At 35.9% G+C, this 25927-nt stretch overlaps 1 protein-coding gene across 3 annotated transcripts in view; it reads left to right on the top strand.

Annotated features, from left to right (window-relative positions):
* Nucleotides 1-25927, top strand: part of COG5 (component of oligomeric golgi complex 5) — a 293532-nt gene that overhangs the window by 142039 nt on the left and 125566 nt on the right. For 2 of the 3 annotated variants that reach the window (XM_032304089.1, XM_032304090.1), the window contains exons 8-10: nt 14352-14517; nt 22950-23062; nt 23309-23386. In XM_032304089.1, the coding sequence (XP_032159980.1) occupies nt 14352-14517; nt 22950-23062; nt 23309-23386 (357 nt within the window). The remainder of the gene's footprint in view (nt 1-14351; nt 14518-22949; nt 23063-23308; nt 23387-25927) is intronic. The other variant, XM_032304091.1, reaches the window with a different exon arrangement.

Here is a 25927-nt window from a genome sequence, read left to right as displayed (position 1 = left end):
GCTGTAAAATAAAACTACAGAAAGTGTATTATTTTATTTTTACTCAGCAGTAAGAACTGGCTGTGTAGTGAAACATAGCTTGTTCTACTTTGTTCTCTGAAGTTTTGCTTGAACTGACTTTGCATCTTTCTCACTGTAATATCTGTGCTTTTGAAGGACACTAAGTTGATCTCTCCCTTTCCCTCCCTATCAGCCCCCTCTCTGAATGTATTTCTGGGGTTCCTTGGGGTTTTTTTCCCCCTTTTTCTTAGTTTTTGTTTTAATTGAGTATGGAACAGCTTACTGATCAAACTTTGAGGAAATACTGTATTTCTAAACCTCACTAAGGAAAAGTAAAATTTCAGAATCTCATGCCTGCCTTTCTAGTTCAAATCAGTTGGGGAAACAGCTAAGACTATCATAGGACTTAAAGCTTTATGAACTGAGTCACTTTGGAATGGTGCACAGACTGTTACAACAGAATAGCATCAGCTGAATTTATATTCTACATTCATCCTTTTCTTTTCTCAGCTCATTTCTTATATGAAAGCTAAAGAAAAAGAATTTACCTGCTGAACAATTATTTCAGTAAGGGAAGGAATGAAATGTGATTGTCTTCATGATACAAGGAGTATTTGATCCTTTCAGACTTTTAATATAATTTCAGGCTATCCTTCACAGTCGTACATTTATGTCATTTTTGCATTTTGTTTCCACTTAAATCAAATTGTCACTCTCTCCATTTCTGCTGCTAGTTATATGAAATTTTTCAAGTTGTATTAAACTTTTGACTTAATATTATATTTGTGCTCATGAAGGTCATCTCCTATTAGTTTACAGCTTACTTAGTAAGTGCTGAAATACTGCTTGCTGCTTCATAGAACAATCTTTACAGCAGTCTGCCTAGATCTCTGTTCCATTAGCTCAGTGCCAGCTGTTGCTTTGGTTACAGTGTTACTGTTTTGGCAAGCTTTTCAAGGATCTTAACTGTGTTGCTTTTCTGACTATATTATTATGGTATTTTCTTTTCTTCCCATATAATACTACTAAGGTGTTGGAAGAGAAAGGGAAAAATTACATTGTATTTATTTGTTTCTAAAGCACGAGAAACAATTTTAGTTTAATAAAAAGAAAGTGGTTGTGCCATCTTCTGAAATGCTTTTGAAGAGGTAGAAATTTATCTTGATCTATTTATGAAATTATCCCTTTCTTCTCTGTTACATGGGCTTTAATCTCACTTTATATCACAATTTATGAAGTTGGGAAATTTTATATAAGATTAAATGATTTCTTGAAGGTCACAGTGACAATTTGTAGAAAAATTATCCTTAGAATTGACTGTCTTATTTAAAAGAGAAGACATTGTCTAGAAGACATGGCTACCTTTTCAGCAGAAGCTTATCTCTTGCTAGCATGGTATTTTTCAAATATGTTTAGTCTGTATGTTTTGAGAGCTCTTAAAATTTGCCAGAGAGTATTTCTTGCCTGCAAAACTGGCATATCTGGAGATCTTCTCAATCAAGTGAGGATGGGATGACCTGTGGTAGAGTACAGAGTAGACAGGAAAGGGCCCAAGACCTAAAACTGGCCAGCTGTGGGCCTGCTTTCTTGCTGCCTTGGTTTCCTTCAGTGTAAAATGAGGATAGGAATACTTATTCTGCCTATGTTGTGATGACAAATTAATATCAGTAAATATGAAGGCTCTTTAAAACGGGGAAGACAGGGCGCCTGGGTGGCTCAGTGGGTTAAGCCGCTGCCTTCGGCTCAGGTCATGATCTCAGGATCCTGGGATCGAGTCCCGCATCGGGATCTCTGCTCAGCAGGGAGCCTGCTTCCCTCTCTCTCTCTGCCTGCCTCTCTGTCTACTGTGAACTCTCTCTGTCACATAAATAAATAAAAATCTTTAAAAAAAAAAATAAAAAAATAAAAATAAAATAAAACGGGGAAGACAGTATGGAGGTTCCTCACAAAATTAAAAATAGAATTACCATGTGATGTAGTAACTCCACTACTGGGTATTTACCCAGTATAATTTGAAATAATATATACACCCTTATGTTTATTGCAACATTATTTGAATGCAATAGCCAAAATGTGGAAGGCACCCAAGCAGCTGGGCAGGTTTGCATTCCCGCCCACACTTATTGTTCCTTATGTCTTTGAAGTTAGCTATTCTGACAGGTGTAAGGTGATATCTCTTTGTAGTTATGATTTGCATTTCTCTGATGATGAGTGATATTTTGCATCTTTCCATGTGTCTGTTGACCATCTGGATGTCTTCTTTGGAGAAATGTCTACTCATGTCTTCTGCCCAATTTTTAATTGGATTGTTTCTTTTTGTGTGTTGAGTTATGAAAGTTCTTTATATATTTTGGATACTACCCTTTATCGGATATCTCATTTGCAAATATCTTCTCCCATTCAGTAGGCTGCCTCTTAGTTTTGTTGACTGTTTCCTTCACCATGCAGAAACTTCTTATTTTGATGTAGTCCCACTAGTTTATTTTTGCTTTTGTTTCCCTTACCTCAGCAGACATATGTAGAAAGATGCTGCTACTGCCAGTGTTAAAGAAATTATGGCCTCTGCTCCCTTGAAGGATTTTTATGGTTTCAAGTCTCACATTTAAAAACCAACTTTGGGGGGTGCCTGGGTGGCTCAGTGGGTTAAGCCGCTGCCTTCGGCTCGGGTCATGATCTCAGGGTCCTGGGATCAAGCCCCGCGTCAGGCTCTCTGCTCAGCCGGGAGCCTGCTTCCTTCTCTCTCTCTCTCTCTCTGCCTGCCTCTCTGCCTGCTTGTGATCTCTCTCTGTCAAATAAATAAATAAAATCTTTTAAAAAAAAAAAGTAAAAATCAACTTTGGGTTTATTTTTGTGTCTAGTGTAAGAAAGTGGTTCACTTTCATTTTCTTTTGTGTTACTGTACAGTATTCCAAACATGGTTTGTTGAAGTCCATTAGATATTCTTGGCTCCTTTGTCATATAATAACTGATCGTATAATCATGGGTTTATTTCTTGGCTCTCTATTCTGTTCCTTTGATCTGTGTGCCTGTTTTTTTGCCAGTACCATACTGTTTTGATTTCTGCAGCATTGTAGTATATCTTGAAGCCTGGGATTGTGATCCCTCTAATTTTGTTTTCTTTAAAGATTGTTTTGGCTATTTGGGGTCTTCTGTGGTTCCATACAGATTTTAGGATTATTTGTTCTAGTTCTATGAAAAATGAAAAATGCTATTGGTGTCTTGATTGGGATTGCATTAAATGTGTAGATTGCTTTGGGTAGTAATGGAGATTTTAACAGTATTTTTTCTTCCAGTTCATGAGCATGGAATGTCTTTCCATTTCTTTGTGCATATGCATGTTTTTCTGTTGCCTTTAATCCTTTGTATTGATTTCCTAGGGCTGCCCTAACAAATGAGCATATACTAGGTGACTTAAAGCAACTAAAGTTTATTTTCTCGTAATTCTGGTAGTTAGAAATCCAAATCAAGGTGTTGGCAGGGCCACACTCCCTCTGGAGACTATGGAAAAATCCTTCCAAGCCTCTTATTTAACTATTCCTGGCTCTGTCCTTCACGTTCCATGGCTAGTAACTGTTTCACCCCAATCTCTGCCTCTGTTGTCAAACATTACCTTTTTCATGGTGTTTGTCTCTGGGTGTTTTATTCTCCTTTAAGGACATCAGTCATTGGATTTAGAACCCACCCCAATCCAGTATGACTTCATCTCAGTTTAACTGGTTATATCTACAAAGACCTTTTCTCCAAATAAGGTTAGAGTCTGAGGTTTCAGGTGGACGTGAAATTGTTGGGGACAAGGAACAATAATTTAGACACTACACCATCTAAAATTTTATCTGTTTGTACAGTGTGTAAACATTTGGCAGCTCATGCTGCCTCAACAGAAACCATAGGCTAGGTAGGTGGCTTAAATAATAGATATTTATTTTCTTACAGCTCTGGATGGTAGAAAATCTAAGGTCAAATTTGGGCAGGGTTCAGTTTCTGGTGAGGAGTCTCTCCTGGCTTGCAGACAGCTGCCTCCTTTCTGTGTTCTCACATGATACAGAGACAAGAGTATACAAGCTCTCTGGTATCTTCTTTTATAAGGCACCAATGCCATCAGACCAGGGTCCTACCCTCAGGACTTCATCTAACCCTAATTAACTCCAAATAATCCCATCTGTAAATAACATCACATTGGGTGTTAGGGCTTCAACTGGTTGGGGGGCCAGGGATGGGAGTGAGACAGACACAGACATTCAGTCCATAACAAATTGCAAAACTAAAATACATATTTTACATTAGCCAATATTTTAGGAACCAATTATTTTTAAAAAGCAATTGTGGTAGTGTATATTCAGACATAAAACTTGTTTTTATTGTTTTAGGAAAAAATTCACACAAGACTCATGTTTATATAGTAATATAAACATTCATATATTATTTTATTCGATTTAATATCTTGCCCCCCAAACTAGGAAGCATTATTGAATGATGTTTTTAGGTATCTAAGGTATCTGATTTATATTTTTGTCATAATTTGTTACCCTTTTCATTTCCCAATATTTACCTTAGACATTTTTATTAAAATACAATGAACAGAGAAGTGTATACATTATAAGAGTTTTTCACAAAGTGTTTTGTGAAAAACACAAAATGTTTTTCACAAAGTGAACAAACATATAACTAAACATTCAGATTTAAAAACACTAAAACCATGAGAGACTATGGACTCTGAAAAACAATCTGAGGGTTTTGAAGGGACGGGGGGTGGGAGGTTGGGGTACCAGGTGGTGGGTATTATAGAGGGCACGGATTGCATGGAGCACGGGGTGTGGTGCAAAAATAATGAATACTGTTATACTGGAAATAAAAAAAAATAAAATAAAATAAAAATAAAAATAAAAACACTAAAACCTTTACCAGCATTCCACAAACCTTCCATATGCTCTTTTTGCAGTTCGCAAGTTCCCCCAGGTAATTCTTTTGTATCTACTAAAAATTTGAGAGCCACTTGCATAGGTACCCAAAGTAGCAGGTGTTTGTGTAGATCTCTTACCTATCAGTTGTCATTATTAGTGGACTTAGTTTCCATCACATGGTCTCATACACAGGCTTTCAAATGTGCTGCTCCTTTGCTTGGAGGAGTTTTCCTTTTGCTTTCCCCCTCTTCCTGTAAATTGCTACTTCCTGTAAATAGTAGCATGGAGCCCAATGTGGGCCTTGAACTCATGACCCTGAGGACAAGACCTGAGCCAAGATCAAGAGTCGGACACTGAACTGGCTGAGTCACCCAGGAGCCCCCTCCTCACGTAAATGTTTCACATCTTACCTTCAGGCCACCAGACACCTTCATTTCAGATCTTAGCTGAGACTCCTTCATGGAGCATTTCCTGACTCCTCCATCCTTCTTTCTTTCCCTCCCAGATCTAGGTTAATACCCCATTGACATGTTTTCATTAAACTCTGCATTTCTCTTCTCATTTATCATGGTGCATTCTAATTGCTGCTTTACTTGTCTTTATATCCCTTCAGACTATAAATAAGTCAGAGTGTAATATTTGCCTCATTTTTTAAAAAACTCCTTGTGTCTTGTGCATTGATAGTGGATGATATACATTGAATGATAGTAAAGTCATCATGTTTCAGTACTGGAAAAGGTACTAGAGTTCATCTAGTCCAGCTCCTTCTTTTTACAGATCAGGAAACTAAAAGCCCAGAATGTATTATTAGTAAGGGCTCGGAAAAAGCCTGTGATCAAAATCCATAGTATTTGTCTGTGGTGAGAGGGGATGGTGGAGAAAGGATGTTAATGTTCAGTATCTTCAGGAGATGTTTTTCACTTGTATCATAGCTAGACGAAATGATTTCATTTTCAATTTTTCTAATGTTCTGGTCTCGTTCCTGGCTAGAGTATTGTTCCATTGCCTTGCTGTTCTTCACTCTCACTAATTCTGTGCTTGATTTACCTCCTTTGTGATTTATAGTTTCCAACACCCCTATTTTCATGATTTATTACTTCAGTTTAGTTTGCTACCTAGACTAGGTTTCTGTGATTATCTATTTCAGATGTGTTCTCATTTCCACCCAGAGTGCCCTATTGGCACTTGACACTCAGCAGGACGAACAGCTCAGTGCTTCGTTAGCAGCAGCCCCTCATCCTCCCGTGCTTGCTCTCTCCCACCCACTCACCCAGATGATCTTCTGACTGTCCTTTTGCTATGCCTGTCTTCACAAGCTCACCAACTTGACACTTCCAAGATCCTAGTCTCTTCCCTGCCTCTTTTCCCTTGTAATCAGTCAGCATCCAGTTCTTTCCAGTGTTTCAAAATCTCTTGTATCTGTCCTGTTCTTTATAACCTCATTGCAGCTCTCTACTTCAAGCTGCGTTTTCAGCTCATTATTTTATTTCCTCAAACAGCTTAGATTGTGATATTTAGAAAAATCGTTATTTATTTATTTATTTAATTTTTTGTTTTTTATAAACATATATTTTTATCCCCAGGGGTACAGGTCTGTGAATCACCAGGTTTACACACTTCACAGCACTCACCAAAGCACATACCCTCCCCCAATGTCCATAATCCCACCCCCTTCTCCCAACACCCTCCCCCCAGCAACCCTCAGTTTGTTTTGTGAGATTAAGAGTCACTTATGGTTTGTCTCCCTCCCAATCCCATCTTGTTTCATTTATTCTTCTCCTACCCACTTAAGCCCCCATGTTGCATCACCACTTCCTCATATCAGGGAGATCATATGATAGAAAAATCATTTTTATTACCAAAAAAATAAAATAAAATAAAATAAAATCTTTACAGAATGCCACTCAGCATTGTCAGTGACCAGACCCTTGTTATCAGCTCAACATTACCTTTTATTATGAGTTTTTAAGGCACATAACATTTGTGGCAATAGAATCTCTTTATTGCTCCTTACATATACTCTGTAGTTTTCCTCTGTCATTTCTTTGTGTATTCTGTTCTTTAAAAAAAAAAAAAAAAAAGCCATCTTCACATGAATAAATGGTTCTCCTTCTCCTTCATTCTCCTTCTCCCTCTCCTTCTAAGTCTGGCAGTCATCTATTCCAGTGGTTCCCAGATGGTTGCCAGGCCAACTATATCAGAAGCATCTGAAGAGTTTTGAAAATTCTGTAACCAGGTTTCAGTCTGGTCCAACTGAACCACAGTCTTTGGAGTTTAGGTCTTGCTGGCTACATTTTTATTAAAAACAACAACAACAACAAAAAAACTTCAGATAGCTTTGGGAATCTCCATTCATCTATCCTCATCATTTTTAAATTTATGAAATTAAGATGCAGAGGAGAGAACCAAGTACCTCAAGCTTACTCATGTGGTATCTATTGGGTAACTACTCATTTGAATAAGTAAAGATAGAGTGATAAGAAATTCTTGGGAACTGGAACAAAAGCTCTTCTAGCATTCTTTTAACTTTTAGAGTATTAATAAATGACCTGAGAACCAATATTTTGTACTATCCATATACTGAATACTAGGTATTTTATTTTTTAAGATTTTATTTATTTATTAGAGAGAGAAGAAGAGAGCACCAGTAGGAGGGAGTGGCAGAGGCAGAAGGAGAGGGAGAAGCAGGCTCCCTGCTGAGCAGCGTGCCCAATGCGGGGCTGGATCCCAGGACCCTGAGATCATGATCTGAGTTGAAGGCAGATGCTTAGCCAACTGACCCACCCAGGTCCTCCACTGAATACTAGGTATTTTGAATATGTTATTTCAGTAGTCTGAAATTAGTCTGAAAATTAGACTGAAAAATAGTCTGAAATAGTCTGAAACTGAAAAGTTGTCATGCAAAGAAGAATATTAGCAAGCCAAATCGTAAAAATTTACTTACTCATTTACTTATTCAACACCTATCTATTTAGCACCTGTGCTAGATATTATGAGTATTAAAGTGAATAAAACAAATTTGGATCCTCCCCTCAGAGATCTTAAAATCTGGTGAGGAAAGAAATATTATTAATATAATGTTTGATGAGTGATAAGGTAATATTCCCAGTGTCACACAGATTATACAAAGTTGGGCTTTTGTCTCAAGACTATTTACTTTTAAAGCCCACATTAACTATGATTCCAGCAGATCAAAGTAAAGGCAGCTAATACTTGAGCTCTTCATTCTGTCTGCAGTGCTAGGTCAGTTATAAGGACTTTTTCATTTACATATAAGGTTGATACTGCTGTTTTCACTGTAGTACAGATGAGGAAACTAAGTCTCAGGATGCTTAAATAATTTGCTAAGGTTTTGGCTACTAACTACTCGTGCTTGGCTTCTGATCTAGGCTTCTGGCTCCAAATACCTGTGAAATAGGTATAACAAAACTTTATATAATAGAATCAACAAATCCAATAGTTCATTATTTGACAAGATTAATACATTAAATTGATAAATACTGAAAAAGACTATTAAGAATAGGAAAAAAAGTTTTTTAAAAGGCACACATTACTGGTATTAAGGGGAAAAAAGGTGACCCAATTATAGGTTCAACAGAAAATAATAAGTTAATAAGGGGATACTAGGTATAACTTTAAAACAGTACATTTGAAAGGTTAGATAAGATTGAGAAATTTCTAGAAAAACAACTTACTGAAACGAACACTAGGAAAATTTAAAAATCTGATTAGTTGTATTGACAAAATTAATTATCATTACACAACCTCCCTTAAAGAAACTTCAAAGGGGCGCCTGGGTGGCTCATTGGGTTAAAGCCTCTGCCTTCGGCTCAGGACATGATCCCAGGGTCCTGGGATCAAGCCCCGCATCAGTCTCTCTGCTCAGCAGGGAGCTTGCTTCCTCCTCTCTCTCTGCCCAACTCTCTGCCTACTTGTGATCTCTATATGTCAAATAAAGATATAAAATCTTTAAAAAAAAAAAAAAAGAACTTCAAGGACAGATAGTAGTTTCACTAGTGAATTCATCCAAATATTTAATAAATCAACCAGTGTTTTTACAAACTCCATCTAAGAATTGAGAAAGAAGGAACACTTACTTAATTATTTCATGAGGCCAGTATATAAACTTGATATGAGGATATTAGCTATCTCTCCTGAAAATCAATTAAAATCTACTAAAGAAGGGCACCTGGGTGGCTCAATGGGTTAAAGCCTCTGCCTTCAGCTCAGGTCTTGATCCCAGGGTCCTGGGGTTGAGCCCCACGTCAGGCTTTCTGTTGAGCTGGGAGCCTGCTCCCAGCCCCCCTCCTGCCTCTCTGCCTACTTGTGATCTCTGTCTGGCAAATAAATAAAATCCTAAAAACAAAACAAAACAAAACAAAAAGAACTACTAAAAGAAGGATTAGCAAATGTAAGTTATGGACATCTAAAAAGGATAATTCATCATTATCAAGATGGCTTTAGTCTAGAAATACAATGTAATGTCATCAATGAAGGGAAAAATTGATCATCTTAGTAAATGCAGAAAAAGCATTTAATACAATCCAACATCAGTCTATGATGTAAAATTTTTAGCAGACCTAGAATAGAATATTCTTAATCCAATAAAGTGAAATATTTAAGGTTTTCTGCTTGCGGTTAGGAATGATACAAAGATATTACTCATCACTTTAACATAGCAACATACTGAAGATCCTAACCAGGGAGTAAGAGAAAGCAATAAAATATAGAAGGATTACAAATGAAGGGGCACCTGGGTGGCTCAGTGGGTTAAAGCCTCTGCCTTCGGCTCAGGTCATGATCCAGAGTCCTGGGATCGAGCCCCGAATTGGGCTCTCTGCTCGGCAGGGAGCCTGCTTCCTCCTCTCTGCCTGCCTCTCTGCCTACTTGTGATCTCTAGCTGTCAAATAAATAAATAGAATCTTTAAAAAAAATGAAGAAATATTATGGATATTGGGGAAGGTATGTGCTATGGTGAGTGCTGTGAAGTGTGCAAATCTGGCAATTCACAGACTTGTACCCCTGGGACTAATAATACATTATATGTTTATAAAAAAATTAAAAATTATTAAAAAAATAAATGAAGAAATAAAAATTACTTAGAAATAACATGATTATGTATATAGGAAATCCAAAACAATCTTCAAACTATTAGAATTAATAACAGAACTTTGAAACTTTGGTAAAATTCAATATATAATAATGAATTGTATCTTTATTATACAAGCAGCAAAATTAAAAATTACCACTTAAATATCAAAAAGCACCAAATGTGTAGGAATGATTCACATTGGAGTTATGTAATAGCTCTTCACAGGAACTGTAACGTTGTTAAGAGAAGTTAAAGAAGACCTGAGTAAATGAGGAGAGCTACCATATTCATGGATTAGAGAATCGTTCTTACAAAGGTTTCAATTCCTGCTAATTTTAGGTATAGATTTTATGTAGTCTCAAAATTTCAGGAGCTTTTTCTTTGATGGAAATCTCTAGCCCATTATTAAATTTATATGGAAGTATCGTGAGCCAAAAATAGTCTATACCAAATTGAAGAAGAACAGAAATGGAGGACTATCAGACTTATTCTAAAGCTACAACAGTTTACACTGGTGATTTGATGTAATGAAGGTAGACAAATGGTACAGAATTGAAGGTTCAGGTAAAAACACGTAAATGGAAACTTCATTTACTGCAAAGGTAGGCTTTGAGAGCAAAGAGGTAAAGATTTTAATTTCCTTGTTTGTTTTTTCAAGTAAGTTTTGGGCCAGTTGGGTATTTATATAGAAAATTACTAATCTTGGCTCCTTTCTCATACAGAAAGTAGTTCCAGGTGGATTATATTTCTGAATGTGAAAGACAAATGAATAGAGTTTCTGGAGGGTAAATTCTTGAACGAAGGACATTTTCATAAATGTGGGATAGGAAAATTTTTAAATAAGATACTAAAAGTGCTAACCATAGGTTGATAAAATTGACTGCATGTAAATTAGGAACTTCTTTTCCTTACAAGAATTCTTAAGTGTGGGAGAACGTACTTGCAATATATATAATTATCAAAGTGATTACATCCAAATATGTAAACAACTTTTACAAATATGTAAAAGATGAAAATAACCAGTGAGAAAAATGGGCAAAAAAAATGAACATGCACTTCACAAAAGAAGCTCTCAAATGGATAATTAACATGCAAGAAGGGATAACTTCTTAGTCATCACAGAAATGTAAATTAAAACCACAGTGATCATTCCAAAGAATAGCTTAAAAAGATGATAATTCTGAATTTTGGTAAGGTTGTGGAACACCCACAACTCATGTATTGCTGCTGGGGCGTGAATTGTACAATGACTTTGGAAAATTGGCAGAATCTGCAAACACTAAGCATACAAATACCTAATGATTCAGCATTTCTGCTCTTACCCAGCAGAAATGCATATGCATGTATGTTCACTAAAAGCTAGGTACCAGAATGTTCATGAAAGCATTATTTAAAATACCTAAACGATGGAAATAACTCAAATGTACACCAGTTGGATATTAGGTGGATAAACTAAGGTAAATTTCTACTCAACAGCAGTGAAATCAAGTACTGCTACATGCAACAGCATGGATGAATTTTACAAATAAGATATTGACTAGAAGGAGGCAGACAGAAAATAATAACTTCTTTTAGGGTTCCATTTATGTAAAAATCAGAAATTGGCAAAACTAATCAATGGTGTTAGAAATTATGATAGTGATAATATGTGGAGAGATGCAGTTAGGCAAGCCATAATAGATTCAGAGTTCCTGATAATATTTGGTTTCATAGCCTAGGTGGTAGTTACTCAGATACGTTCACTTGGTGATAATTCTTAAAGTTGTATTTACATAATTTGCCCACTCCTCTGTATGTTCAAGAATTTTATTTCAGATAATATTTTGTAGTTTTCCAATTCACAAATGGTATGTTTATATTAAGCTAATGAATGTGAGTAACTGGCATTAACTGAAAAAGTGGTTATATAAATTGGAAAGCTGAAAATTACAACTAGAGTTATTATAAGTATTATAAATTATACTTATTTCAAATATTGCCATATTAGATGCTTCTTTAAGAATGAGCTAGGGGCACCTGGATGGCTCAGTTGGTTAAGCAGCCCACTCCTTATTTCAACTTCAGTCAGGCTCTGTGCTCTGCACTCAGCTGGGAGTCTGCTTGTCCCTCACCCTCCCCTCTGAGCTAGCTAGCGCACTCTCTCTCTCTCTCTCTCTCTCAAATAAATCTTTAAATCATTCCCCTCTCTTGCTTAAAAGAGAAAAAAAGGAAGGAGTTATATATGTTTCTGTATTGAAAAGTTTTGGGGAGTTAATAATTTTTGGAGCAAGAAATGATGAAGACTAGTCCATGTTAGGGCGCCTGGGTGGCTCAGTTGGTTAAGCAACTCAAATAAATAAATAAATAAAATCTTTAAAAAAAGAAAAGTGGTCCATGTTAGCCAGACCTTTCAAGTGAAATACGACTTTAAAAGTCTTTCAGTTAGGGGCTCCTAGGTGGCTTAGTGGGTTAAAGCTTCAGGTCATGATCCCAGGGTACTGGGATTGAGCCCCACAGGGTCCTGGGATCGAGCCCTGCAGGGTCCTGGGATCGAGCCAGGCATCGGGCTCTCTGCTCAGCAGGGAGCCTGTTTCCTCCTCTCTCTGCCTGCCTCTCTGCCTACTTGTGGTCTACGTCTGCCAAATAAATTAAATTAAATTAAATTAAAAGTCTTTACTAAAAAGTAAAAAAGTATTCTGCTCTGGGGAGGAAGGAAAAAATGGAACTAACAAAAACCAAAGCATAGGACTATACTCCATGTTTTCAGTCGACTAATTCTATGTTAAATAGCTTATTTTCTCCCATTTTTTTGATAGTTCACTGATAGAGAATTGATAGTATATACTAGAACTAAATTCTGTTATAACCATATTAAATTAAGCTTTTTTCATTAAAGCATTTGAAATGATGTTCATTTGCTTCTTTTTCTTGTTTAATTAAAAATCTAAAATGGACCATGACGTCAGATTGTACCCCCACATAGCTGGGATTGGGAGTGAGGAGGGGGTTTCTCACCCCGCAAATGACCGGAGACACAGATGTGCAATTAAAAGAGTTTATTTTAGACTGTAAAAAAAAAAAAAAAAAAAAAAATCTAAAATGGGTGTTGGAGCCACTAACCTTGTCTGCTTTTTTCTATAAGCTGATTCTACTTTGCCTCTGGGTGTGAGTGTCTGTTACTGCACCATGTTATGTTACTAACACCAATATGTTTCAGAAGTAACTTTTTGTCTTCTTTATCAACTTAACTGTTAAGAAATTAAGTTAATGAAATAATTTAACTTTTAAACTAAGTGCTTTTAAACACAGTCGCTGAGTCATTAAGTGAAAGCAGACTTTCACCTGTTTGGGCCTGGTGATACATGTTGAGGTACTAGATTCTGCCTTGATAATTCATTTACTTAGTGACAGAGTCAACAACATGTTTATATTACTATGGACTCAGTCTACCCCCCAGTGTTTATGCTACCTGCCTTACCGCCTACCTCTCTCTACTATAGTCACTCTGTTCCAGCCACAGTCAGGGCCTTCTTGGTGTTTGATTAGCTGCCAACCATATTTTTACCTCAGTGCTTTTGTTGATACCTGTCCAGATCTGTTTTTCCTCATATCCTCCTCAGACTCCCTCGCTCATTCTATTCAGGTCCGTGTTTGAAAAAATCACCTCAGAAATGCATTCTCTGAGTCTTCTCCATGTTTTCCCCATCATTTTCTATTCTTATTCCCTGATTGATTTTTTTATAGCAGTTATCTCTACCTGATATTCTGTTACATATATATTTTTAATATATTTCTGAGTAAATATAAGTTCCATGAGGATAGGGACTTAAATGGTTTTGCTTACTACTATATTTCCAGGACCTGGAACCAAGGCAGATACACAGTAAGCCCTGTATAAATATTTGTGGTTAGAATGAATGAATGAATGAATGAATGAATGAATGAATGAATGAAATATAATGAATAGTGTCAGTCTGTACAGTTCAGCCCTCAGTTAATTCCGTGGAATTCATTTATTTATTCTCCAAACAGATGTAGGGTTGTTGTTAATTCCAGCATGGCTCTCTTTATAGGCATTGGTGGTAAATTTTAAATAAGCTCTAATAATATAACCAATTTCTGATCTTGTTATTATCCTTTAAAGGAGGAGAAAAAGGGAAGGGGGGAATAATATACATAGTATTTAATTTTGTCTGTTATGAAATAAATGACTAAAAATAATATTTGTTCCAAATGCACTCTCTTTGTTCTTGTCTCTGATAATTTAAAAAATATGGTAGTAGCTGCTTATGTACTGTTTAAAATTGTAGATTTATATTGATTTTGTTTGTCTTCCTATTTATATCTATTCCTACCCTGCCAACCCCACCTTTTTAAAGAATCCAACCCAAGTCGGAACAGCTCTTCAGGTTTTCCATAATCTTGGAATTTTGAAGGATACTATTACCAGTGTTGTGGATGGATATTGCGCTACTTTAGAAGAACATATCAACAGTACGTTAGACATCAAAGTTCTGACTCAGCCTTCGCAGTCAGCTGTGAGAGGTATGGCTATGGTTTATATTTAGCTGCTTTGTTTATTTATAAACCAAGAAGTCCTTTGAATAGTATGTGAAACACTTAAGTTTCAAAGCAGTCTAATGACTCATTTTTTAGTAGACAGAAAATGAGAGAAGAAATTATGTTTCAGAATGTATTTATAACTTTTTTTTGTCTAATCAGTGAGTTGAATTGGCCAATTGGTATATTCAGAACTTCTAGAAAAAAAAAAAATCTATAAACTGTGACTCCACTTAGTTCAGAGGAAACAGATGCAAGAAAAAAAAAAAAAAAGAACATTTTTCTTCCTGAAATCCTTATCCTCACAAGTACTCCTTGAGACAGAAAATATTTTTTAAGGAAATGCAGTTTCACCCTTAGCTTTTCGGGCTTTTCCTTGGAATAATTCTGGCATTTAGGGGCAAAGAAGGCTCATTGTGAACTTAGAAACTGATAAAAACCTTTGGGAACATTAAAACCATACAAAATCTGAAAGGAAAAAAAAAAACCCTACAAAAGAAAGGTATGAGAGAGGAGTAATCCAACAATAGCACTCTGCAACCTTTTTCCTGCCAAGATACAGCTGCTATTGGCATTCATGTAGAAAACACCCTTCACAGATGAGATGGGAAAGACATGTTATGTGTGCCTCTCATCTAACCAACTTATCTCCGCATTTCTCTCCTTGTATTTTCTCTTCTCTCCTCTTAATATGGGTGAGCTGTGCTTGCTCCTAGCAAAGACCAAGTACTGTGCTCCTATGTTAGATCCCATGTCCCAAAGGCATTGCTTTAGCAGATCCCCTCTGTCTGCCATCTAGTTAGTTTTCCTTCTTTAAGTCTCTTTCCTGTTACATATAGTCATGCTAGTGTACCTTCTGCTGAAAGACAGATCTATGTTTGTCTATGTTTCCTTCTTCAGCTCTGCTCCCCCATTTATTTCTTTAGACTACAGAAAAATTCCCCAAAGTTGTTGTGTTTATTTATTGTCTCCACAGTTTTTCTCTTTCCATTTCTCTTTTAGATTTTTACATATTTATTTTAGAGATAGAGAGTGGGGGAAGGGGCAAAGGAGCAGAGGGAGAGAGACAAGCAAACTCTGTGCTGAACACAGAGCCTGATACAGGGATTGATCCCATGACCCTGAGATCATGACCTGAGCTGAAACCAAGAGTTGGAAGCTCAACCGATGGAACCACCAGGCATCCTTCTTCCCATTTTCATATTGAAGAAGCTTCTCTGTCTAAAGAGTTGTCCTAAAAAATAAATAATGCATATAGAATTAATAACAGAGTTCCTCATACATGGCTTATACTGAACAAATTTACAGTGAGTGATTATTATTTTTATATTTGCTATATAAACATAGCCTTAAATAACACAAAATATATGTCACTCATAAATAAGTTGCACTAGATAAGAAGAGATAAAAGAATCTTAGATCTTAAAGGGATTTTTAAAGGTTAGCCCTAGCCTCTGAATAGGTCTTTTTTAACACTGTCCCAGAAGGGGAGCTTTGAAAAGAAATTGCCAAAGGAGAATTCACTCTCAGCTTTTCCCAGCAATTATTCTCAGAAAGTTTGATCTAATGTTTAAATTTCTAGGAGCAGTTTAATCTCATTCCCTCTTGTGTTGTCAAGAAAGGGAAAAAAAAAAAAATGAAAGCAATTATTCACATGCTGTCAATCCTAATGTACACCCTTTTTGTTGAAAGAATAAAGAGTTTTAAAGCCTTATTATCATCTGTTGAGGAGTAGATACTGTGATTTATTGTAGAAACCTTAAGCGTTAATTCTTTATTATTTTTTAAAAGAATAATCACTATTATTTTTAGTTTTTTAAATTTGCTGTTGGCAGTAGTCATGTTAATTTGCTGATCTTGTTGGTTATATTGAGATTATGGAGTAAAATGTCCTTTTTGGAAATACACATTAAAGTATTAAGGGTGATGGGGCATCATGTCAGTAACAAATGATTCTAGGAAATTTTTTTTTTTAGTATGCTTTCAGATCTGTATGTTTGAGATTTTCCAGAAATATTAAAATATATAAAGTTGATATAATTTTAAGGGAAAAATATTACCCATGATGTATTTCAAAAGCTTATAATTCAGTAAGAAAAAGATATAAATAAGTTTGTTGAAAAAATAAGAATATGCTTGGGCAATTAACAGAAGAACACATCTAATGGGAGAATGTGGTCAGCTTCTCTTTAAAGAATGAACTAACTAGTTATTAGGGAAATATAGATAAAACAAGATACAATTTCTCAATGAGGAGACTGGCAAAATCTAAGAGTTAAATGTTAGACAAGAGCAGAAACTCTAGTATACTGATTGTAGGAGAATGAAATTGTTCAGCCACCTCACTCAGTTTTATCAAATTGTTCTCTAAGGTTAAAACTGTGTACCTTGTGATCTTATCATTTCTCTTAGAAAAAAAAATTCTCTTGGAATTTTTGTTGTATTATTATTGATAGTAGTGATAAAGTGAAAACAGTCTTTTCTCCAGTAGAAATAAAGTGCTATCTTTGGGTCTCTGTTTTTTACTGAGCCTGTGCCTTTGTACCTTGAACTTCACAAGCATACTAATTTTTTTTTTTTTTTTTTGCTCCTCCCTTGTATGGGAGAGAATGACCAGAGTGGGCTGGAGTTGGGTATTTCCGTTCCCCAGGTCATTTACGTTCTGATAATACCCCAGAGGGTCAGGCTCTAGTTAACTAGTCTTCCCTCAGGGCAGGCCTTGTTAAAAGAATAGAGTACTCTGGTGTATTTCGAGATGGTTTTTTTTTTTTTTTTTTTTTTTGATTCCTCCTGCATGAGGAGATTGTTCTCTGATATTTACTGTGGGAACTTGGGCTCCTGGATGCAAATATAAAAATATTGTGGGCCCCCTCTGGGTACGCCTGGAGCTTTTAATACTCAGAGTTGCCCACTTTGAGCCTCTAGCAATTCATGGGTTACGGTTCAGGTTTTCCTTCCCTCGCACTGGCTCCCAGCATTTGTTTTCTGCTAGCAAGGCTCTGCTCCCCTAGGTGGAGACTTCCTGTATTCGCCAGTCAGTCTCTCTTATCTTGGGGGCAGTGATTTGCCATGTGTCCTCACCTCTCTTACAGGTCCAAGAAGAGTTGTTGATTTCTCAGTCTGTTTGTCATCTTACTTGTTGTTAGGACAGAGTGGCAACTTAGAGGCTCCTCACAGTTAGAACCAAAAATGGAAGTTGCTAACTCGGATTTTCACTGCCATACCTCACTTGTTCCTTCTTTGACATTGTTAAAAGTAAGACAGCTGACCCTAAATGGAGGCACTTATGCTAAAACCCACATCACCAAAATGATATAACTTAATTACAGTTTCAGCCTTTCTCAGAAATGGAATTTTAAACCAGTCAATCATGAATCACTTTGTTAGTACTAGTACCAGTGAGGTCGTTCTGCCCTACTGCCCTTAAAAAGAAAGTGACCTTGCCATAACCAATTTGGTGGTTGTTGTTGTTTTTGTTTTTCTAGTATAACTTCTCTGTTCCTGCTCCCTTCTGCCTATAAAGATCTCTCATTTCATACAGCTTCTGAAATCTCCTTTCTATCTGCTACATTTGTTGCTGCCTGATTCATGAATCATTGAATAAAAACCAATAAGATCTTTAAAATTTGCTCACTTGAATTTTATTTTATTTTTTTAACAATGTCCATATGGATCTTTCCTTATCTTTGAAGTTAAGTAATTTCTTTAGGATATATCTTGGCATTGAATGCTCTATATCATCTTTTTTTTTTTTTTCCTGAGTTAGAATACGTTCTCTTTTATAGGTTTACTTTAATTGTATATTTGAATATTTTTATTTTCCATTTGTTCTTTTCAGGAACTTTAATTATATACATGTAACAACTTATTTGTTTTCCATTTCTAACATATTTTCTGTAATTATTATATTTTAATTCTTTGAACGTTCATTTTCTATAATTTCTTCTTGATCATTATACTGTTCTGTTATTTGTAATGTGTTCTTAATCTCTGTTATGTATTTACACTAAGAATATTCCTTATAGTTACTTTGAGACTGTGGAAAACTAAGTAACTCTTAGTTTTCTAAGAGTTACTCATTCTGTTGTTTCCTTTGGGAATTTCTTTGGCAACTTAAGTTCTTTCCTTCCCCCCTTCCTTCCCTCTCGATCTGTGTTAGTTCCTATATTATTTGTTTCTGATTATTACTTATCTTTGAAAGGTACTGCTGGTTGCTGAAGAATCATATAGGGGTGGTTATAGAGAGAGACTAGGACAGTCTATAACTAGGATTAAGTTTGAAATCTAGAGTAACCATTCACCAACTTCCTTTCTTCCATCTTGGAAACACATCTTTCCTCAAATTTTCGGTCATTCTGAGCTTAGCGTGGGTCCCTGTAAAGCCGTTTAAGCAATTTTTGTGTGGAAACCTCACATTCTCTGCTTTTCTTTCCTCTTTCACCTCATTTTTACCTCTAAGAGTCTCCCCAAACTAGAGGACTATTTATTATACGTAAATATAATTTTATTATTTCTCCTTTAGTTTTTCTTTGTTGTTAGTCTGGAACATTAAACATTTTATTAGCTCCTTCCCTCACTCACCCATGTCTCCCCATTTCACCTCTAAGCAAAGAATCATTGGATAGCCTGTTTAAATTTTTACAATTGATTTTAAGGACAATTTGGTTTTTCCTAATAGTCTAAGATGACAGCTGTCTGGTTCCTTCATTTTGATTTATCCTCAGCATTTGGCATACATAATCTCAAGTTTGCTGTTTTAGTTGATTTCCTTGTTTTTTGTTTTGAAGTTCATTTTTTCCTCTACTTTTTGTTCTATTTTCATTGCTGTTAAGGGAAGACTATAGAAAAATGATTTTACTCTACTCTCAGTAACTAGGAATCACACTTAAGCATTATTTTTTGAGAAACTCTTGGTTTCCTCTATCAATTTAATAAAACTTAGTTTATGACACTATTTAGTTTCTTGATTCCCTTGAAGCTAGCCAATAATGGCATCAGTTTTTCTGTTTTAATTATTCTTTCTCCTCTTCCTTTATATAGCTATTCTATGTTCATTTGATTATTTTTATCATGTTGATCTCTTCAACAAGATGTATTTAGCTTGTGAGGATAAAAATCTTTAAGTACCAAATAAGTAAATAAGAAAAATGAAACCTCTAGAGCTAGATGAACCAATGATTGTGATCTCATTTTTCTCTGCTTCAGTTTCTCCAAAATAAATATAAACAGAAAATCGTACTTTCTTATGTATCTGCTCATATTTATTTTGAGAGTAATGGGTTGATGTGTCCCATAATTCTTTATAATAAAATTGAGCTATATTCCAGGAATTTGATCAATATTTTCTAATTTTCACATTGTTATTTCATTCTGTATATGACATGTGAGCTAACTGCAGATTGTTAAAGATTACCTCTCTATTCCCTGTATGCTTTACTTTAATAGTCTGCACAACACTGCAGATAATTTTTTAAGTTATTTAGGTCTAGCTTTCAAACAGGAATTATTCATATATTTTTTAATTTATTTATTTGACAGACAGATCACAAGTGGGCAGAGAGGCAGGCAGAGACAGAGAGAGGGAGAAGCAGGCTCCTGAGCAGAGAGCCTGATGCGGGGCTCAATCCCAGAACCCTGGGATCATGACCTGAGCTGAAGGCAGAGGCTTTAACCCACTGAGCCACCCAGGCGCCCCTATTCGTATTTTTAAAGTCAGTATTTTTCTCATAGGTGTTTCTCTCTTTTATTGCTTTCCACTGTTATCAGACTAAAAACTAATAGCCACTCTTTGCTGAGGATACATGTAATTCTTTTCTAAACTTAGAATTGTTGAAAATCTGTAATGAAGCAGCTTACAAACACAGCCTCTGGTTTTCTGGATTCCTTGCCCCCCCCCCCCAAAACAGAATAAATTAATCATTGATGAGCTCTTTTGCGTGGCTTTAAAGCTTAATTTGGATTGGAATTGACACTTTTTCTTTTCTTTCTTTCTTTTTTTTTTTAAGATTTTATTTATTCTGGGGAGAGAACACAAGTGGGAGGAGGGGCAGAGGCAGAGGGAGAGAGAGAATCTCAAGCCGACTCCACACTGAGTGCAGAGCCCAATGCAGGACTTGATTTCATGACCCTGAGATCATGACCTGAGCCAAAATCAAGAGTTGGATGCTTAACTGACTGAGCCACCCAGGTGCTCCTGGAATTTATACTTTACCACTTGAGACTAAAATTCCTTTTTTCTATATTGAAACATTTTAGACCTGCACAGATAGCTGTTTTTCTGTATTACATTCAAGAACATTCTTAGACATCATTCTTAAGAAATTTAACATTGATATATTAATATTACTTAATGTATAATCCATATTCCACATTTTCACTTATTCTCCCAAATATTTTTTCCCTCCAAAATATTCTTTACAGTGGTTTTCCCCCCGCAACTTGAACCAACCAGAATTATGTTTTTCTATGAGTTATCTTATCTCTTTTCTCTCCTTTAATCAAAATAACCCCAGTGCCTTTTTTGCCTTTTATGGCATTAACATATTTGGAGAGCTCCATAATTTGAATTTATCTGGATTTATCTGATTGTCTCTTCATGGGTATATTCAGAGTAAACAAACTGGTGAAGTGATATTGTATATTTACCATTAACATCATATCAGTAAGCACCCAAATTTTGTCAGTTTGTCTCATTACTGCTGATGCTAAAGGAAATCACCTCATTACTGTGGTATATGCCAGACTGCTTTTTATAAGAGTACTTTCTTTTCTTTGTGATTAGGAAGTGGTTTGTGGTGCATACCTTAAGACCATGTGAATATCCTGTTTTCCGTAACATTTCATCCAGTGTTTTAATATCCAGTGGTTATCTTTCCCTCAATTATTTTGCTAGGAGTTGCAAAATCATTATTATTTTCTATCATTCTCTCTGCATTTATTAACTGACATTCTTCTGTAAAGAGAAATTTCCATCCTTTTTATTATTTTAAGTTTTTATTTAAATTCCATTTGGTTAACCTACAGTGTAATATTAGTTTCAGATACACAATATAGGGATTCAATACTTGAATACAATACCCAGTGCTCATCACAAGTTCATCTTTTTTAAACATTTGAATTTTCACTATGACTAATGAATTATTTTTTAATCAATATTTTATGATCCATTACCATCACTATCATTCAGGATGGCCAGATGTTCCCAAATCTTTTTGGGGAAGCCCCTTCCAGTCAAGGTCCTATGTACTTTGACCAGTCTCCATTTGTCTTTGAACATTTCTTTGCTCTCTGGCACAGTATGTACCGGATATACCTTGTGCTTTCACTGCTCCAAATATGGATGACCCTTTTCCTCAATGAGCCCTGGTTTCTTTTATTGGGGAATGGTGCATGCAAATCAGAATTTGGGTGCTAGGTGTACTCATTTCTATTTAGGAGTCACTGTCCCTTCGCCCTTTCAGTGGACAGAGTTGAGAAATTCCTTTGATCCCATTGCATATTTGAATCTTTATTCTGTTTATGGTGAGAATCTTTACTTAGTCTATTGCAAACTACATCTAAAGTAGTCTCAGGATTGCTGTGTGAGCAAAAAACTGCTAAGTACTATTATTATTTACAATTCTTTTTGCCCCTAAGACATATCTCACTAAAGTTAGGGTTCTGTAATTAAAAATTATCTCAATTAATTGTTTTTCCCAGTGTGGTTGTGTTATCAATTTGATATACAGTTGGTTTCATTTGTTTTGATATTTATTTGCATTTTTTAGGGTTTGCTTTTTCCATTCTCTTTAAACTTACATTTATTTTAAAATACGTAAAACAGGGGTGCTTGGATGGCTCAGTCGATTAAGCATCTGCCTTTAGCTCAGGTAAGGATCCCAGGTTTCTGGGATCAAGCCCCACATTGGGCTTCCTGCTCAGCTGGGAGCCTGCTTCTCCCTCTGCCTGAGGCTCCACCTGCTTGTGCTGTCTCTGTATCTCTCCCTCTGTCAAATAAATAAATAAAATCATTTTAAAAAATAAAATACATAAAACATTTACATAGCTCATAAAGACTCACCACTTCTATCCCCATTCCTTTCACCTTGTATGTCCCCTACCACTCCTACTGCCACTTTTAGAAAATTATTTTCATTAATTACTGTCTTTTGTTTTAGCTCTCCTCTGTGTGTGTGTGTGTGTGTGTGTGTGTGTGTCTGCGTGTGTATGCTGTGTGCCCAAGTGTGAGATCTTATTTTCCTTCCTTTCTTAAACATAAAACGTTTCGAATCCTTTTAATATAAAAGGGTTTTACATATTACTCATAATAAATTCTTAAAGAAGGAACTTATTTCTTTTAGCTTGGGTATGCTTTTTATAACAAAATATTTTGTTATGTTTGAAAACTTTTATTTTTCATATTTGTCACTCATATACAGGGGGACCTGGACGATCTACTATGCCAACCCCTGGAAACACTGCAGCTTTTCGTGCCTCCCTCTGGACCAATATGGAGAAACTTGTGGATCATATTTGTACTGTTTGTGGACAGGTAAATATTTTAGAGAATGGAAAGAACATTAATTATGGAGTAATGCCTTGTTATTCTAAATTGTGTGACCTTAAGAAGAGATTCTTAAAATCTCTAAGCATTCACAGTGCCTGCATTAGCTGATTATAATATATGTAGCACAATGCCCTTTTCCTTCCCTGGCTGCTTCTAGTGTCTAAGCTTTACATTTGTTTCATTTTGAAAATACCCAGTTATGTACATTCTCCCCCTTTCTGCTGTTTGTAGGTACAACATCTACAAAAGATATTAGCCAAGAAGAGAGATCCTGTTTCTCATATTTGTTTCATTGAAGAGATAGTTAAGGTACATTTAAATATTTTTATCTCTTTATTGATAACTGCAGGAAGATATGACCAGCATTGTTTGTGTTCTTACCTTATAGAATGGCTGCATGTCGGATAGCCAAAGGAATTGTTTTTTTTTTCCTTTCTTCTTTCTTTTCTTTTCTTTTTTTTTTTGAGAGAGAGAGTGTGTGTGTGTTCAGGGTGGGAAAAAGGCAAAGGAAGAGGGAGAGAGAAAATCCCAAGTAGGATCCACATCAGTGCAGAGCCTGATGTAAGGCTTGGTCTCATGACCCTGAGATCAAGACCTGAGCAGAATCCAAGAGTCAGATGTTTAACTGAGCCATCCAGGCATCCCTGGAATTGTATTTCTTAACAACAAAAAGCTTTCTTTATGACATATGTATAAGCACACTTGTTCTTTGAATAGATGCTACCAGTAATACTTTTTATAGACTTAATTTCTAAAATGCATAAACTAATTACTGATTTTCCATCATATAAATTATTCATTGTAAATGTTTTTAAAAAGTTCCATTAGAGAAAATTTGTGGTGAATGAGAAATTTAATTAGTGGTCATTATAAAGTCTTATAAAGTCTTTGCTGAAAATGATGGAGTCCATTCAGTTGTTAATTTTTCTTATAAAGCACTTTGCTATATCCCATTTTTCATATTCTGAAATTCTTCCTTCTTTCATCTACCAATCCACTGGCCTCATGGGTCTTAAGAATTTCTTCCATGCATAGAAATCCAACTCTACATTGTATTCATTCATCTTGACATTTTTTAATAAGGAGTAAAGAGTAATTAATTATTCTATTCGTCATTTAATCCTGACACATAGTGTTCAAAAAAAAAATTCAGTAAGTTTCCAGTGTTACAATATAGATCATTTCCTTTGTTAAGTCCAAAATTTAAGCATTTTATATGTTGTGTTGTGGATCTCCAAGACCACCCCCAAGTTTGGTAATTTGCTGGGATTCAGAGCATTCAGCGTATAGTTGTGCTTGTGGCAATGATTTCTTACAGTGAAAGGATATGAATAAAAAAAAAAAAAACAGCTTCATGAAAGGAAAGTCAGCAATAGGAAAGAGCATATAGGTGCAACCAGGTGCAGGCTTCTAAGAGTCCTCTTTCAGGACCCACAGACAGGACACCTTTAATTCCTCCACCAACAAGTGTGTAAAATGTCCTCTAGGGAAGTTCACCTTGCACCTAGGAGTTCAAAGTTTTAATGAGGAATCAGTTACTGCCTGGCATGTACCAAAATTCCAGACTCCCAAAAGAAAGCAGTTGTCAACATACACCACATTATTTGTATAAACAGTTTAGGTATAGTGAGCATTCTTATCAGAAAATCACGAGGATGCTCTCAAAATCCAAGTCCCAGGTACCAGCCAAGAACTACCCTCACAAGCAGGTATTTCTAACTACAGCAATCTCAGACTTGCTGGGCAAATTCGTTTTTGCACGTGTACTTACAGTAGTATATGCCCACTTCCATTATCCTGCTTTATATTTGCCTTTTTTTTTTTTTAAGATTTTTATTTATTTGTTAGAGAGAGAGAGAGATACAGAGCACAAGCACAGGCAGACAGAGGGGCAGGCTAGAGGCAGAGGGAGAAGCAGGCTCCCCGCCAAGCAAGGAGCCCGATGTGGGACTCGATCCCAGGACGCCGGGATCATGACCCGAGCCGAAGGCAGCTGCTTAACCAACTGAGCCACCCAGGCGTCCCTATATTTGCCTTTTAATTGTATGAGAGAAACAATAAGGTGCTTTTGTCAATTTGTATAGTAATTAATTTTTAAAAGTTTTTTAAAATTCCACTCAGTTAACATACAGTATCATGTTGATTTTAGGTGTAGATTATAGTGATGCAGCAATTCCATATGTCTCCCAGTGCTCATTGTCAACAAGTGCACTGCTTAATCCCCAGCACCTATTTCCTCATCCCCCACCCTCTTCCCCTCTAGTAACCATCAGTTTGTTCTCTGTAGTTAAGAATCTGTTTCTTGATTTGTCTCTCTTTTTTTTTTCCCTTTTGATCGTTTTTGTTTCATAAATACTTTATGCAGGTGAAATCATACGATACTTATCTTTCTCCAGCTTATTTTGTTTAGCATTATATTCTCTAGCAAATGGCAAAATCTCATTCTTTTTTATGGCTGAATAATATTCTTGTGTGTGTGGTCTGTCTGTCGTTTGCACCACATCTTTTTTCCTGGTGTCTTTATCTGGTTTTGAGATCAGGGTAATGCTAGCTTCATAAAATGAATTTGGAAGTTTTCCCTCTTTTTCTATTTTTTGGAATAGTTTGAGAAAAATAAGTCTTAACTCTTCTTTAAATGTTTGGTAGAATTTGCCTTTGAAGCCATCTGTTCCTGGACTTTAGTTTGTTGTGAGCTTTTAAGTTACTGAGGCAATTTCTTAGCAGGTTATCGGTCTGTTCAAGTTTTCTATTTCTTTGTGTTTAAGTTTTGGTAGTTTATGTTTCTAGAAATTTATCCATTTCTTCCACATTGTCCAATATATTGGCGTATAGTTTTTCATAATATTCTCT

The sequence above is a fragment of the Mustela erminea genome, chromosome 11 (assembly GCF_009829155.1).
Source record: "Mustela erminea isolate mMusErm1 chromosome 11, mMusErm1.Pri, whole genome shotgun sequence".
Taxonomy (NCBI): domain Eukaryota; kingdom Metazoa; phylum Chordata; class Mammalia; order Carnivora; family Mustelidae; genus Mustela; species Mustela erminea.
The sequence above is the reverse complement of the archived record's forward strand: the minus strand, read 5'-3'. Positions and strand labels throughout refer to the sequence as shown.